The sequence below is a fragment of the Ananas comosus genome, linkage group 16 (genome assembly GCF_001540865.1).
Source record: "Ananas comosus cultivar F153 linkage group 16, ASM154086v1, whole genome shotgun sequence".
Taxonomy (NCBI): Eukaryota; Viridiplantae; Streptophyta; class Magnoliopsida; order Poales; family Bromeliaceae; genus Ananas; species Ananas comosus.
In genome coordinates, this window is record NC_033636.1 from 8,305,264 (window position 1) to 8,323,121 (window position 17,858).

The window sequence follows — 17,858 nt, forward strand, 5'->3', positions numbered from 1 at the left end:
CCAAAAGAATAGAAAAATTGAGCAATTTCACGATTATAGTAGTTTTAGAATAGATAATTTTTCTCCACAGAATATCAGAGTCAATTATTAGTTAGAAATGTGAGATGAATTTCGAATGAGCTAGAGTTATACAGTGGGCAAGAGTGCAACTCCCTACAAGATGGGCTAAAACTAACGAAACGAGTCCCACATCTCATAATACTTAAGAATGTGCTTAAGTGTGACAAATATATCACATCATATGAAACTTAGAATGATTTGAACCAAGATATCCAAATAGTAGGATAGGGTATTAGTATATCTGACACATAATTTAAATGTGATAATTTGTCCTCTAAAAAAAAAAATATTGAATGAATAGATGGTAAATTCTAATATTAAGGTATTTCTTTTTCTTCGTAAAAGATACTAATCGCAGCGAGAATGGAATTTCCACAATGACCGCAAAACCTTTTGATATCATCTAAGAAAAATTTTGAGAATAAAAATAAGTGTTGTACCCAACCAAGACCGTCGAGGCCGCGCTACGATTTTTTTTTTTTTTCCCTCTCTGACCCTCCTCCACTGTCTCCTACAACGACGTCTATCTCGCACTTCTCGTCCTTTCCCTCTCACTTCTTCTTCGCCTTCTCCGCCGCCTCCCACGACGTCTTTCCGCCGCCCAGCTGAATTTTTTTTTTACTAAAATTAAAATTAAATAAAATTTAAAATTTTTTAAAAATAGCATATTTTCTCCGCACACACATTACACGTTGACGTGTCCTTCGAGTGGTACCTGCTCCCGTATATTTAGGGACGAGGACGACAACGCTTCTCCTCTTTCTCCGCCCCCTCTCTCTCTCGATCCCGATCCACCATTCCCCCTTTCCCTTCCACGAAGCTTCCTCCTCCTCCCTCCTCCTCGGACGATCTCCAATGGCGGTGCGATCCCCCCTCTCGTCCCCTCCCTACCTCCACCTCCTCCTCCGCCGCTCCCTCCTCGCCCCGACGCCGCTAAAGCTCGCCCTCCCCCGGGCGAGGCCCCTCACCGCATCTTCCGCTCGCGCCGGAAACCCTAGGTCGGGAGGTTTCGTTCCCCGGGGGTCGGTGGATGCGGCAGAGAACGGAGCTCCCGCGGCGGCGTCGGCGATCGCGGGCGCTTCCGTTTCCTCCGCCATCGATTTCCTCACTCTGTGTCATCGCCTCAAGGTTAGAGATCTCTTATCGCATGTGAAATGGTTTGAATTGGAGCATTCGAATGATTCATGCGTTGTTATCTTCGTAATCCTATTTGATTTGTAAAAAGCTTTGTGGCTTAAAAACTGCGAGAAAAATGAGATCCGAGAACCTTTTTGATTCCATCACTGAGCTACTAATGTACTTCGGAAACCTTTTTGATTCCTTGAAAGTTCAGGTCTACAAAATGATCACATCGCCATTGTTTCACTTTGTATATTAGCTTATGTAGGCATCGTCTCTTAAGGAAGATTAGGACCACCATATTTGCTGAAGTATGTGAACACTCACAAGAGAGGCTAGAAATTGTAGAGCAGCTTAAGAATTGAGTATGTAAATGATGTGTTTGTTATGCGCTTACCCTTCAATGACGAATATCCTTTACAATGTTCACGTGACCGTCGCCTGTTTTTTTCCTCCGTTATTTGTTTCCATAGCTAGAAAACTGAGGTTTCTTCAGTTTTGTCGTTTGTTTGGCAGAAAATAAATAGTGTAAAAACTATAATTTATACATAAATAATAAATAACTTGATAAATACTAAATTATATTATAATAAGTAAAAAAAAATAATATAATTGTGTCCCTATATAATTAAAAAATTTAATCTAAAACAACTAAATTAATTTATACATATATATATATATATATATATATATATATATATATATATATATTATAATAATACAACAATAAAATAATAGAGTTAAAAAAAAAAAGTAATACTCAATCAAATTTTCAACATATTTTAAATGTGCAAACTAAATGAAAAAATTACTAAAACTTAACTAATCAATTTCCATCACATTTTAAAAATGTATAACTAAATAAAAGAGTAAACAGTACCACAATCAATATATTTAAATATAGCTAGCATTACCCATTGTATTATTTTATTATTTTTTCCTTCACCTGTTTTTTTACCGTAATTGACTTTGGTCTAGGGTGGATGTTAATTACGTTGTCTTGGGTAACTCGAGCTTCGATTGTATCTTTATTACGGCGAACCAAATAGCGAAAGTGGCCATTTATGGCTAACATTGACTTCACCCCACTCCACTTTCACCTAGACAAACAAGCCCGTGTTCGTCACCATCATTGAAGCTTTCCCTCGAAAATATGTCTTCTTGCTTGCATTCGGAACACGGGAAAACTCCAAAATAATTTACAGACTTTTACAACTAGTTATCAACCTAATACAATCTCTAGAAATTAGAACAATACTGTGAACGAGATAAGATCGGACAATAAATGTCCCTTTTTTTGTTTCCTCTGCATACAATCTGTAAAACTGATGCCTTCCGCAATTTCACTTGCAACCACCATTGAACACCTAGTCCATTCCACTATAGTAGGATGTTGTGTTTCTATTGTGGTTTGCAACAACTAGTGCATTTTAGCACTAGTATGCGTATGAGCCAGAGTGTTTCCCAAGATGCTCTGTGCTTATGTAATTTATATATGCTTATTTGTATCAATTGCTGTCTCAACTATTAATTTTTCTAGACAACGAAAAGGAAGGGATGGATCAACCATGGTATAAAAGGCCCAGAGTCTATTGCCGATCACATGTACCGCATGGCGCTTATGGCTTTGATTGCTGATGAACTTCCTGGTGTGAATCGTGAAAGGTTGTCAAAGTTACATTTCTTCTGAGATCTTTTATTTAGAGAGACACTTTCCTAAACTTATATTTGTTTTTTAAATTCTTTTCACTGTTAATGTACTTATCAGTTTCTTGGCTAGTTTGCCATCTATTTATTTCAATTGATTGGTTTCCGCAAACTGGCTTATATGGAACTCAGTAACTGGGATAGCAAGTAGTTAACAGTCTAGTTATTAGATGCTAAGTTATTGATCTCTAGATAACAAACAAAATGTGTTTATTTACCCAATTTCCTAAATTTCATTTCGGAAAATTTTCTGCTTTGGCCATTTTATCTAGAGTTAATATTGTAGATAGAGGAAGACATAATAGTGCCTGATATAAATATACACTTCCTTAATTGGAGACTATAATTAGGATGCCAAATATGTTGAACCATTTGTGGTGTATAATCCCCATGGAAAGCAATAAAAGAGACTACCATGTCATTTTGCAATAAGTTTTGACATTACTTTGATTGATGGGTCCTGGTGCATGGGATGTTGGTTTTTACTTTTTAGGGAGTCTAGAAGGTTGAAGCATGGATTTACTGACAGCAGCATGTCACTCCTGTGGGCATGACCAGCATGTGGTTAGTGTGCTGACCGGCTTCCTTAGATCAGTTACTTGTGGCTGATAAGCTGGTCTTTTGGCAGTATGAGTATTAGTTGGTTGTTTTTTCAATGTTTCTTATAATGATTATGAAGTTGGCAGATCAGTCGTATTATAAATGTATGCAAGTTTGTAGAACAGAGAAGGAATGATGTTCATGTCAAAGGAATGATCGGTCATATTATATTATGAATATAAGTTTGGCAGATCGGTCATATTATAGAGAAGGAATGATGCAAGGAAAGAACCTAGCCACTAGCACAAAGTAGTGAACTTTCAAAATATGATGTTCATGTGGAACCGTCCATTGAAGGATATTCTGTGCTAATATTTTTTATGCTCAGTTCAATCTAAGTATCACTTCACTGGCACATGAATCTTGCCTTGTGTAAAAACAGTTGGTGGAAAGACTGAAACAACTGAGTGAGATTTTGATGGTTGTCACAATTGTCTTAATAATTACAAAAAGGTTTTGCTCTTTGTATGATTTGATTCCTTTGTTGTATTTATATTTTTTGCTATTACTGTTTGTCTGTTTGCTCTGTCTGCTAATTGTTAATTGATTGTAATTAATTTCTGTTGAATAGGTGTATCAAGATTGCGATTGTGCACGACATTGCCGAAGGTAATCACCATAATTTCTCCTTTCAATTGATTTTTAATTCTTATTGATTTTTGAATAATGATAGTAGTCTTTTTCAACTTGTTAGTTGGTGCTTACTATTATATTTTGTCATCCACTTTATAGTACCCATGGGCCAAACATCGGCTTGTTGATCTCTTGTAAATTGTTTTTTTCGCCCTTTTTGTCATAACATTGCCTATACTTAGATGCTTCAAATTTGAGATGGGACTTTCATTTGACAGCTATTGTTGGTGATATCACGCCATCCGATGGTGTGCCAAAAGCTGAAAAGAGTCGGCGAGAGCAGGAAGCTTTGAATGAAATGTGTGATATCCTTGGCGGAGGACCTATAGGTATACTTATTGATATTGGTTTCTTTCCTATGAAACTACCTGCATAGTTAGATGTTGAGAATAAGGTGCCCATTTTCTGCAGCTAATGAGATCAAGGAACTATGGGCGGAGTATGAGCACAACTCTTCAATTGAAGCTAGTCTCGTGAAGGATTTTGACAAAGTTCATTCTATATCCTACCAATTTTTGATTTTCCACTTTTATACTTGAATATTGATATTAGAGAAGTTATGCCAACCTTAAAATGGATACTCAAATGCTGAAATCCAATCCTTTGTAGTTCTTTATAGTTTTGTCATCTTCTTTTGTTGTTTGACTTAGATTTAACATACTATTCTCGGACAAAACATGTCTTTTCATTTTATTCTTGATAGGGAGATTCTTACTATTGAAACATTTGATTCCAGGTGGAAATGATCCTTCAGGCTTTGGAATACGAAATGGGTATGCTATTTGCTCTCATTTGTATCTTCATTTCATCTATACCTTGAAGCATCTTTTGAAAACTGTAGTACAGATGGAATTTATAGTTACAAAAACTGTGCTTTTATGGCGGGCAAAAATTCAATTTTCCATGTTTAAACACTGCTTACAGACTTCTGCTCTTATCTGTATTATTAAATTGAACTTTAACTCATTCTTCGTGAACTCGTCCTTCGTTCAGCACATGGGAAGGTCTTGGATGAATTTTTCCTTTCTACAGCAGGTAATGTATACTGAGTTGCTCCCTACTCAGATAACATGTTTGAATAGCGTAGTGGCAATATATTTTCTTTTATGTCTCATCAACTGTCTCCGTAATTATTCTACTTAGAGCTAATAATTTAGTGTTTTTTCCCCCCCACTTCCTGACTTGAACATCATATAGTCAGAATAGCATCGAGAAGTACTCCGTATTGCACTTCAACCCCTTAAACAAAACAATTACTGCCTGGACTTGGTCTGCCGCGTCAGCCATCGACTGCCCAGCCCCAGGGCATCCGCCTTCCACGCCTCTTCCCTGTTGAATCCTCCACCCACTTAATTCTCAGCCTTTGCTTGATCTAAAAATTACTTTCTTTAAAAGCTGTGGTGATCGACCGAAGAAAAGTGGGAGTCGGCTGACATGGTGAACCAAGTGTGGGAAATAACTAATCCTTAAACATGGTATAAATTTGGTAGTTTCTTTCTTGCAGGGAAGTTCCAAACTGATCTCGGGAAGCGGTGGGCCGCCGAGGTGGTCGCCAGGAGAAACAAGAGGTTAGGCAAACAGGCCTAACTTTTAAATAAAAACATCTACTCAGAATAAATTATGGGCCTCGCCCTCGGGAACAAAATAGTTACGCAGATCACCGTTTGTACTGGTGAGCCTAACGTTACCAACAAACAACTAAAGATCTTCATAACGAGACGCCACAAGAAGCCGGGCGTTCACAAACTGTACGTCGAGTGCGTAGGCGTCAAGGTTTGGCGCTTTCCTTTACGACTCCCTTTGATCTTTTGAATTGATCGGTCGGAATTCGGCTTATCTTGGTTTTGTAACTGCACTGAGAGAAAAAAATTCCTACATAGTTTAGCTAAGAATCAAAAACTTGGAATATAGGAAATAAGAGTTTCCGCATTCATTTTTTGAGCTTCAGTTTCGCCTTTTGCAGAATTAGGTGTTTTGTGATCCTAACTTAGCCTATCAATGTGTTGACTCGAATTTAATCTCTTCTGTGTGTCGTCTCGAGATCGGTACCCGATGTGATTCATCACCATTTGACGAAAGCCGAGTCAACTGTGCTGCCGATATTCTATGGTTGATTGTTCCTCTGTCTAAAAAAACCCAAACACAAAAAGCATGGTATGTTTATTAAGCTTTCTTGCAGCAGATTATTCGGGAAATGCTTTGAATGTACAACTTCCGCGTACAGCTGATGCTTTATCCGGACAGGATTTGAGTTTGTGTGAACATCTCCAATAAACAATTCAGGTACAGAGAAGCTGCATAATACTAAACGCAACCCACTCGCTATTTCCCCGTTTTCAAGGCTTAGTAGTGTGTCCTCGTGGACTTGGTTTATTAGTCAAAGTCAAAACTCTAGGTATTGTTTTCGGATTAATGCTACAATGCATGCGTGGTTAAGAGGCATAAATCACGAAGAGGTAAGGATGATTCACAAGACCATTACGGAAATTTAATTATTAATTTGTGTAGTTGGTAAGAGTTTGTTTCTAAGCATAACTTTATACGGGGTAGTATCAACTTTGAGTTTTGGCTCGCGGAATGATCTAGCTAGCTAGAGCTGAGCTCGTTAACCTCAATAGTGGATAAAAAAGGGGGGGAGGGGGGCAACAGAAGCTCATACGAAAATTTGTTGATATGAAATTAATTCAAATTTAGGCAAGCTGTGTAGAAAATGATCATCATCATCATAATGTTGTTAAGATGCTAATAGTAACTTGCTACTTTTCCCTTTCTACTAAATTATCGTAACAATTCCAGTATCCCTGAGGTAGCGTTTGGTTCGGGAACAAGAGGGGAATAAGCTCTTGTTCCCCCTTTTGTTCCCAAACGGTACATTTGGTTTCCGGGAACAGTAGTTTTCGAAAATCTGGAACAAGCTGGTATAAGGCTGGAACTGTTGTTCCACCTGTTTTCTAGAACAAGCTTGTTCCTTGATGAGAACAAGGTTAATTAAAATCTAAATTTAATTTTAACGACAATAAATTATTAATTAATCTAATAATATATTTAAATCATTATTTATTGCTTTAATAATTAAATAAGTAATTTATTTATTGTTTATAATTAATTATTAATAATTAGATAATTATTATTATTAATTTATTATATATAATTAATTATTAATAATTAATAATATTCATGATTATTTATTAATAATTATTAATAATTATTATTCTTAATGATAATCGATATTATTATTAATTTATTATTTATAATTAATTATTAATAATTAATAATTATTATTATTTATTATTAATTATTAATAATTATTATTCTTAATAATTAGATAATCGATATTATTATTAATTTATTATTTATAAATAATTATTAATAATTATTATTAATAATTATATAATCAATATTATTATTAATTTATTATTTATAATTAATTAATAAGAATAATTAATAATTACTATTATTTATTAATAATTAATTATTATTATTATTATTATTATTAATAATATTAATTAGATAATCAATATTATTAATTTATTATTTATAATTAATTATTAAATAATAATAATAATAATAATTATTTATAATTAATTATTAATAATTAATTTTTTATTTATTTTTAAGTAATATTTTGATATTAACTAATTACATAATATAATTTTAGTTTCAAATTATAACTCTTATTCCTCTTGTTTCAATCTAACCATCCAAACACTATTTATCTTATTCCTATGAACAACTCAATTTTCATCCAAACGTAAAATTGGTCTAGTTCCTACTTATACCTGAACTTGTACCTATTTCTGGAACTAGCAGTTCTTACTTATATCTGAATCAAACACAGCCTTAGCGTTTTCGGAGAACGCTGGTGATCTTACTTGTTCCATAGGACTCGCGCTTGAACATGTTGTGTGCGCATTAAACCTGAACTGAGCTTGAGCAGGACCAATTTGAGCTCAAACCTCAACTTCTCTACGACGGGCTATATGGCAACACAGATGTGCCAGTGTGAGGAGTTTCTTTTTGAGAATAAATAGCACGCTATCTGTTTCATTCATTGAATAAATGAATTAGGTTACAGAAATGAGACAACCAGGTCTCGGAAAAAAAAATAAAAAAAGGAGGTTTCATATCCAGTGTGAGGAGTTTCATATGGCTGTAAGTGCTAGCGACTTTTCTGAAGTCGTGATTTTCATCTCCCACTTCCACCCAACCTAAACAAGCCCTTGACGTCCATTTGTCAACAATAAGAGCCAGAGAGATTGTATCTTAAATAAGTTTATGCGATCTACAAAATTTATTTATTTTTATAAAGATAACTAATATATTTTTATACCATATTTTCTTTTATTGGATGTAACGCACGCGGCACGCCCCATATCATTCCATTTCTAAACGAAGTATTTATTACTTAGATTAAAGTCGTTCCCTCTCCCCCCTCTCTCTTTCTCTCTCAAAGTCATTGCTTATATATTATATATTATAACATTAAAAAAATTACCCCCTATGCGTGTTGGGAAAGAGTAAGCTGATTTTTTTTTTTTTTTTATATATAATTATTAACCCCCTCTTATGTTAGTGAGATCTCAGTTGACTTTTACGAGTTCGCAAATCGCAACCTAACGGTTGTTGGAAGGCGCCAAATGGGCAGCGCGGTTGGACCGTCCATTCCTTCAAACCCCGAATCGGTCGGCCCCGAACCCTTCACGTGGGCCCCACCAAAGTGGGCCCCAGACGACGTGACGTGGCATTCCAGGTTTCCTTTTGCTTTACTCCCTGAGAAACTGTTTCCGTGAGCCGAGTGTGCCACGTCAGCAACGATATGTCCCAGTCTCACTAACCTTGGACAGATCGTGAATGATTTTTTATATATTAAATATGATTTATCAATGGAACTACAATTTTTGAGTAATTTTTTTAACTATTTGTTTAATAAGAAATTAATAACTTTACAACTATAGTTTTTTTTTTCTTTTTATGCCTGCTTTTTCAAAAAACTTTGTGTTAGGATTTAAGAGAGGAAGATTTTTTAAATCTTGTTCTCTTTTTTAATTGACTTAGTCACTATCCAAGACGAAATTAATTACGACATTTTGCGAAAGTGGAGTTACAACTTACAAGCGAATTTAGTGGAATTACAACTTACAAGCGAATTTAATTACGACAAGCTAAAATAATAAAACTGGACGTTACGGCTGAAAACAAATTCACCCTCTTCACTTTCTGTAAAACAACATATCTTAAAAAATAAAGTAGAGAAATTAATTAGCACAAACAATCATCGATGAAAGATCATCTGATAAGCACCTCATGCGTTATCAACGTGCGATTTTGAGATTCGTGTCATTCACATGATGGACGGTAATCTCGCATTGGAGGCCATCCCCATCAAACTTTATTTCAAAAAAGTTCTACAATATTATTCTTATATGTTGTTGGTTTAATAGTAAATTTATATAATTTTTTTAGAGTGCGTCTATGAGTAATCAAAAGTTTTTATATTACAAATCAAAATAGATTTGCGCTGAAGTGAAAAATGGACTAATAAATCTATCCTTACATTACACCAGTTTGTTAGTGCACTCATTATCTAGGCTAAACTTTTTGTAATCATTTTCAAAGCAATGTGAGACGATTAAAATAATTATATATAATTTATACGTTTATACAAGATAAGTGTGAGCTCTAAGCAAATGAAAAATTTTAAAACATTTTAAAATATTTGAGATTAAGTCTTTATTAATTTTGAACTAAAATTTTTAGCAACACTGTTGTAACAAATCAGTTGCGTGCTGGTTGAATTTATTACTATATTTTCGTGCGTAGAAAATTTCTGTATTGAACCCGAAGCTCATTACCGGTTGGATGAGTCTTCACCATCCAATGAACTGGCTTTGTTATACAGCTGTAATTTATACTAGTAATGCGCAACAAAATCAAATCCATTTAAGTCCCAGCAAATGCATTCACTTATTAAAGAGTATCTACATAAATAACTTTACTTAAAATTTTTTTACTGAAGAGAAATACTGTGTCCACAACCAAAAAGAAATTCTTTTATAATGAATGAAGTGGGTAGCGTGCTACTTTTTCTTCAAAAAAAAAAAACCAAAAAGAAATTATAAAATCTCTACGGCACTTCATCCAATGGTCTCTCGGCTTTAGCAATTTTTTTTTTTAATTCAAAGCATACAAATACAAATTAGGATTAATTTCATACATGTTTCTATAAATATAGTAAATTATAAATATGTTCCTACAAAATTCAACTTTTATATGTTGTCCTTTTAAAAATTATGATATTTTCAAATATGTTTCTGCCGTTAGAATTTGTTAGAAAAATTTAGTTAACTATAAGTTAAATACTGAATTCTAATTGATTTTCGACATTTTTATTCATTTATTTTATACTATTATAATTTTTGGAAGGATATATTTGTAATAACAAAATAAAAAATATAAATGATTCTTTAACGGTAACAAACCAGAGATTTGAAAACATCAGAACTTTTACAGAGACAACATATAAAGTTGAACTTTGTAGGAATATATTTGTCATTCATTATATTTGTAAGGATTTGTATGAAATTAACCCTACAAATTAAGTAATATGATTAAGTGTAAGTTACAGAATTCCACCTCAAAGTTAATGAAACATAACATTTGCCCTTCATTTAATAGTAGATATATGAACCAAGAAGAGATGATTCTGTGTTCATTATATAATATTTGAAATACATGCCACATATATATTAGCTAGTCTTTGTCTAGCTTGCTTCTGAGAGAGTTGACAACTATCTCCATCCATACCAAGCTACTGCATAAAAAAATAAAAATAAAAATAAAAATAATATATAAATTTTTTTTAAAAAAAAGTAAAAATTTGAAGCTAAACCCAAGGAGAGTCGCTGTCACGTTCACTTTGTATTGGAGGAGGGGGAGAGGTGGAAGAAGAAGAGGAAGGAAAGGAGATTGGAAAAGGATTGGGAGTGGGTCCTTCACCAGCTTTTTTTTTTTTTTTTTTTTTCTATGTTCTTCTTTTTTGGGGGGCATTTGACTTTTAATGCCCCATTGTTGCTTCTTGTTGCAGGGATGCTGCATTTGGAGACACCAACCTTATAGCATTTAATTCAGGCTATTTTATGATCTGGGTTCTTTTTCTTCTTTTTCTTAAGCCATTTTAGTAGATATTTTTGCTTGAAAAGAGAGAAAAATTGGATTTTTAGGGGTGTTATGCAGTAAAAGTTCAAGCTTTTTTTTTATTTTTTCATGTTGGTTGGGTGAAAAATTGCAGCTTTTTGGTGTTTAGATTTGTGGATGAGTTGGTAATGTTTGGAGATTAGGGCAAATTTGATCATTGTGCACCAAGCTCTGAGTGGACTACACATTGTTGCTACTTTTGATGTCAATTGATTTCTTAGCAAGAAGTTGACAAAGATTGAAGCTTCTGCTTCTGCTTCTGAGATCTTCAGAAGATCTTCAGAAGATCTTCAGAAATTTGCTGTTTTGCTCCTTCAAGTTTGTGAATTTGAGCTGTTGGAAGCAGGAAAAAAATGGCAGGTTATGGCTACACAGACCCATCACTTCCAGAAGACTCACCCCCCTACTCTTCTTCTACTTACTTTCCACCTCCTCCACAAACTTCTTCTTCTTCTTCTTCTCCTTCACCACCTCCTCCTCATTCCCATCACAATGCAAAGCACTTCTCTCCGCCGCCGCCGCCGCAGCTTGCGAATTCCTCTTCACCTCCACCTTTAGCCTCTTCACCCCTCCCTTACAATAGCCCTCCTCCTCCTCCCTCTTTTCCACCACCACCACCTCAAAATTACTCACCCCCACCCCCACCTCCTCCTCCTACATTGTCTCCTCCACCTCCCGCCCTCGCCCCTTCGGCTTCCCCGCCGCCGTCCCCCTCTTATACTTCGGCTCCGCCTCCCTATTCGAACGAACCGCGCATATATCCGTCCCCTCCGCCGCCATTCGCTATACCTCCGCCGCCAATTTCCCCGTCTCCCTCTCCTTCCGAGGCTCCCTATTCCCCTATTAGTCCTTCGGTGCCGCCGCCTTCGGTGCCCCCTCCTCCCAGGCATAGTAGTCCGCCGAGGCCCGCCAATAAACCGCAAACTCCGCATCGCCCAATCCCCCCAAAGTCGATCAATTCTAGCGCGATTTCGACTGTAGGGATTGGAAACAATGATTCGGCGAAGAACATTGTAATATCTCGCGAAACCGCGGCCACCGTTGCCGTTATAACGGGCCTCGTGATGCTTAGTTTTATCGGCGCAGCTGTGTGGCTCGTGAAGCAACGGCGGCGGCTGGAAGCTCCTGTTGTATATGCTGCAAATTTCGTGCCTTCGCCTTCGCAAGTTTCAGGTAATTGATTTCCGAGACTTGTCTCATTTTTAGATTCTACGTCGTTATTTGTTACCTGATCGATTGATCTATCTCATTTTTAGATTCTACGTCATTATTTGTTACCTGATCGATTGATCTATTATGAAATGATCCTTGAAAAGTATGGAGATTCAGCGAGTTGGATGCTTGAGGTGGGGATTAGATTCATGGCCTTATTGAAATGATAACATCTTATTCAAAAGATTGATCCGTCAGGAAATGGTTTAGGAAGTAGCAAAATCGTTGGTATTTGACCCACTCAAGCCGATACCGCTGCTCTCATTTTCATTTAGATTAAAGAGGAGCACTTTGAAGCATAGCTTGCATTGACTATTGAAGTAACTTGGATTATTTTGGTTTTGTTCATCAGATACAACATATCAAAGATCGCCGTTGTATCCTTTCATGAAACACAGCTCGGGAAGTTACGGATTTCCTTACTCGCCATCAGATGCAGGGTTAGGCCTTTCGAAGCTGTGGTTTACATTCGAAGAGCTATCGATGATCACAAACGGCTTCTCAAGGCAGAATCTTTTGGGTGAAGGTGGATTTGGTTCCGTGTATAAAGGATGCTTTCCCGATGGCAGAGAAGTGGCCGTGAAAAAGCTAAAAGCTGAAGGTGGACACGGCGAGCGTGAATTTAAGGCCGAAGTTGACACTATCAGCCGGATTCATCATCGGCATCTTGTTTCGCTATTAGGCTACTGCTCATCAGAAAACGAAAGGATGCTCATCTACGATTATGTTCCTAATAATACACTTTATTATCATCTTCATGGTGAGTTATCTATTTTGCTGATAAACTTTTATTTGCTTATGTTCATTTTCAGAATCTTTCATTGTAATTTCCAATTTTGTTGATATTGCAGGAAAAGGAACACCGGTTATGGATTGGCCGACAAGGGTTAAGATCGCTGCTGGTGCAGCTCGTGGAATTGCATACCTCCATGAAGATTGTAATATATGTCCTCTCTTTCGCTTTATCGGGTTAGTTGTTCATGAAAACACGAACTTAGTTTGTGCGCCTTTTTTCGTTATTTCTCAGGCCATCCTCGGATTATTCATAGAGATATAAAGTCCTCCAACATTTTACTCGATAATGACTTCGAAGCTCAGGTTATCTTTGACCTCTGAACTGTCGATAACAACAGATAGTCTTGTCGATCACCTTTATTTTTCTGATCTTTTCACAAAGATTATTGTTAACTTAATAGTTACGTGTTAGGTTTCGGATTTTGGACTCGCAAGGTTAGCCATGGATCCCAACGCGCATGTGACTACACGTGTAATGGGAACATTTGGGTAGGTAAAACTGCACCTTAACATAAACTAAGCGAAACCAGCATGTTATCTTGTTTGCTGCTTAAGACCCACATGATTTCTGGGTTGCTTTTTACCTCGCGAAAACTGATGCTTTAGTCTCTTTCCAGGTATTTGGCTCCGGAATATGCATCTTCCGGCAAGTTGACTGCTAAATCAGATGTTTATTCATTTGGGGTTGTTCTCTTAGAGCTTATTACCGGCCGAAAGCCTGTCGATACATCTCAACCTTTGGGAGACGAGAGCCTCGTTGAATGGGTGAGCCCTCATGGCGTCGATTCATGTCTCAGTTTATCTTTTTTTTGCATTATAAGTTTACTCAGTAGCTAAGGAAAGTTAATGAAACATTATGTTGTGGCACGGCATGGTTCAACTGCATGTTACTTCTTTTCGTCCTATTTAACCTTTCTATGTTATATCCATGAACATCCATGAATGATTGTTTATACGTCGAAAGAGTAAAAGTGTTTTATGTTTGAGGTAAAATAATACTTGTCATACATATATATATAGGTTGAAACAATCCTAATCCTAATAAAAAAAATGATTAGATTCGAGTTCATACAATCCTAATAGGACTCGTATTAATCATTAATTTTCTCGGGTCAATAATTATAATATACAATAAGCCCATTTAAAAATGTGAGTGGGTGAGCCCTTACGAAAGCCCAAACAAATTTAAAAAAAAAAAAAAGAAAATTCCAGGGGAAGGTGGCGGGGCCGCGCTCTGGGGAAGATTAAGGTTCTAGGTGGTAGGGATGTCGCGTGGCCTTCATTTTCACGGCCCCATAGCTAATCATTTGAAACCCAACTAGTAATTTAAGGAGGGTCTGATCTAATACGTACGGGCACACCCACATCCTTATAAAGTTACTAGGGTTGGGAAATCCTGATTTAAATCATATATCCATCAAGAGCATGGTTCATATTTCGGTCGGATAATTTTGATATCCCAGAAAATAGGCCCCATCATAAATTTATAATTCCGTTCAAAATCTACGGAACTCTTCTCGGCGACTATTTGGACCACGCTCCAACACAAGCACTCTACCACACAAGTACTCCTCCTAACTAAGTCTCATCTCAGAAAATTCGAATTTCGAATTTTGAATTTGCCCAAAATATCATCCAACAACACATTTCGAAAATTCGTCATTCGAATTTCGAATTTCCCAACCAATTTCCAAACCAGCGTCCTCAACAACCGAATGAAATTCGATTTTCGAATTTCGAATTCAACCCAACCCAAGTTTTCCCAAAACATCATCCAAAACCCATTCAAAATTCGATTTCAATTTCGAATCCTCTAACCAATTCCCAGAATATCATCCAACAACCCATTGAAATCGATTTCGAATTTCGAATTCTCAACCAGAATTCCTAAAAGTATCATCCAGTATCAACCCATTCAAAATTCGATTCGAATTCTCGAATTCTCAACCATTTCCCAAACATCATCCAACAACCTATCGATTCGATTTCGCATATTTGATATCCCAACCAAATTCTCAAAATATCATTCAACTCAACTCATTCAAATTCGATTGTCGAATTTGATTCTCTAACCACATCCCAAATACTTACAACTTATCCAACAACTCATCATCGTTTCGAATTCGAATTTGAACTCCCAACCACCCCACCTCCATATATATCCTCACAACCATCCAACAAATAATTCAAAATTCGAATTTCGAATTTTGAGTATTTCTTAATAACTCCTCCCCTGCCCATTATTCATAAAGTACGGGAACCGACAATCAATTCAAAGGAACTTTTTTTTTGAGAGAAGAGCTACTACATATATAGATGCTAGAATACTTCAAGTTCAAAATAATTCAGGAAGGAGGCAGTGATATTGCCGGAGCTGCCGAAAGGAGGAGACGATTGCCGGAGCCGCGGATAAGGAGGAGAGATCACTCGAGCCGCGGAAAGAAGGAGAATCGCCAAGCCGCTGAAAGAAAGAGGAGATCGTTGAGCCGCTTCATTCGAATCCATCAACAGGTAGTAAAAAAAAAAAAAGATAAAAAAAGAAAAAAAGAAAGAAAGTAAAAATAATAATAAAACAAAAAAAGATCTCTTTTCTTCCCCCTCTTTTTTTTTTTTCTTTTGTCCGACGATCGTAGCCACCCATATCATCTAGATGGCTTCGGTGGGAGAGTGGAGGGGAATCTTTGATTCCCCGTTTCTTCGGACCTCTCAATACCCCATTCGAAGTCGTTGATGATGGAATGGATGATCTACATTGCTGCGACCATCTCCAGCATGTTTGGTTTGATACTTTCGAAAGACGAGGGGAGGGGAATCTTTGATTCCCTGTTTCTTCGGACCCTTCAATATTTCTTCGATAAATATCGAATCAAATTTGCTGGCCGAACAGATCCATGCCACTGTTAACAACTCCGTCGACGACATCTACAATCGCCGTTTTGATCTTTTCGAAAAGAAGAGGGGAGGGGAATCTTTGATTCCCCGTTTCTTCGGACCCTTCAAAATATTTTGAAAATATTGAATCAAATTTGCTGACCGAACAGATCCACGCCACCATCCCCAACGACATCTACAGCATTGCCGGTTTGATACTTTCGAAAGAAGAGGGGAGGGGAATCTTTGATTCCCCGTTTCTTCGGACCCTTCAATACTTATTCGAAAATGTCAAATCAAATCCGATGGCCGAACAGATCCACGCCACCGTCATCAACTTCGTCGACGTCATCCGCAGCATCGTAAGAAGAGGGGAGGGGAATCTTTGATTCCTCGTTTCTTCGGACCCCAAATCAAAATTAAAACGGGGATTTCTTCGGACCCCAAATCAGAACCAAATGGGGATTTCTTCGGACCCCAAACCAAATCAAATTTGAAGATCAAATTCAAATTCAAATCAAACGGGGATTTCTTCGGACCCCAAATTCAATTGCAAAATCAATAGGGGATTTCTTCGGACCCCAAATCAAATTGCAAATCAAGTCTATACACAAGCTTAAAACTGCAAATTAAGTTCATATGCGAACCTAAACTGCAAATCAAGTTCATATGCGAACCCAAATTGCAAATTAAGTTCATATGCGAATCCAAATTGCAAATCAAGTCCACATACAAAGCCAAACCTAACCAAACCAAGTCCAAATAAACATCCAACCCAAAACCAAAAAAAACCAAACCAAACCAAGTCCACATACAAAGCCAAACCTAACCAAACCAAGTCCAAATAAGTATCCAAACCAAAATCCAAAACCCAAATAAAACCCAAATCAAACCAAGTCCACATACAAAGCCGAACGGCCCAAAGCTAACCAAACCAAGTCCAAATAAACATCAAACCCAAAACCAAAAAAACCCAAAGCAAATCAAGACCACAAATAAAAGCCAAACACATTCCCCAAATAAAACCAAAACCCAAACTCAAATCAAACGCAAACCCAACCCAAATCAAACCCAAATAAAATCCAAACCCAAGTCCACACATAAAACCAAAACCCAACCCAAATCAAGTCCACAAATAAAATCCGAGCCCATTCCACACATAAAACCAAAATCCAAACCCAAATAAAATCCAAACCCAAGTCCACACATAAAACCAAAACCCAAACCCAAATAAAATCCAAACCCAAGTCCACACATAAAACCAAAACCCAAACCCAAATAAAATCCAAACCCATTCCACACATAAAACCAAACCCAGTTCATGGACCAAATCCCATGAGCCAAAACCAAACCTCATGGACCAAATCCCATGAGCCAAAACCAAACCTCATGGACCAAATCCCATGAACCAAAACCAAACCCAGTTCATGGACCAAATCCCATGAACCAAAACCCAGTTCATGGACCAAATCCGATGAACCAAAACCAAACCCAGTTTATGGACCAAATCCCATAAACCAAAACCCAGTTCATGGACCAAATCCCATGAGCCAATACCAAGTTCATGGACCAAATCCCATGACCCAAAACCAAGTTCATGAACCAAATCCCATGAACCGAAACCAAGTTCATGGACCAAATCCCATGAACCAACCAAACCTCATGGA

At 36.8% G+C, this 17,858-nt stretch overlaps 2 protein-coding genes across 2 annotated transcripts in view; both read left to right on the forward strand.

Annotated features, from left to right (window-relative positions):
* LOC109722473 (HD domain-containing protein 2) lies at positions 807–6,084 on the forward strand. The gene is made up of 8 exons (XM_020250540.1): positions 807–1,188; positions 2,720–2,844; positions 4,058–4,095; positions 4,338–4,448; positions 4,531–4,610; positions 4,856–4,892; positions 5,113–5,154; positions 5,624–6,084. The coding sequence occupies exons 1-8, from the start codon at positions 916–918 to the stop codon at positions 5,704–5,706; spliced, it is 789 nt and encodes a 262-aa protein (XP_020106129.1). The 5' UTR covers positions 807–915; the 3' UTR covers positions 5,707–6,084.
* The window catches only part of LOC109721974 (proline-rich receptor-like protein kinase PERK8), an 8,560-nt gene continuing 1,759 nt past the window's right edge, over positions 11,058–17,858 (forward strand). The window contains exons 1-7 of the mRNA XM_020249810.1: positions 11,058–11,102; positions 11,204–12,486; positions 12,878–13,285; positions 13,377–13,463; positions 13,553–13,623; positions 13,733–13,809; positions 13,938–14,085. Of these exons, the coding sequence (XP_020105399.1) occupies positions 11,667–12,486; positions 12,878–13,285; positions 13,377–13,463; positions 13,553–13,623; positions 13,733–13,809; positions 13,938–14,085 (1,611 nt within the window). The 5' untranslated portion in view covers positions 11,058–11,102; positions 11,204–11,666. The remainder of the gene's footprint in view (positions 11,103–11,203; positions 12,487–12,877; positions 13,286–13,376; positions 13,464–13,552; positions 13,624–13,732; positions 13,810–13,937; positions 14,086–17,858) is intronic.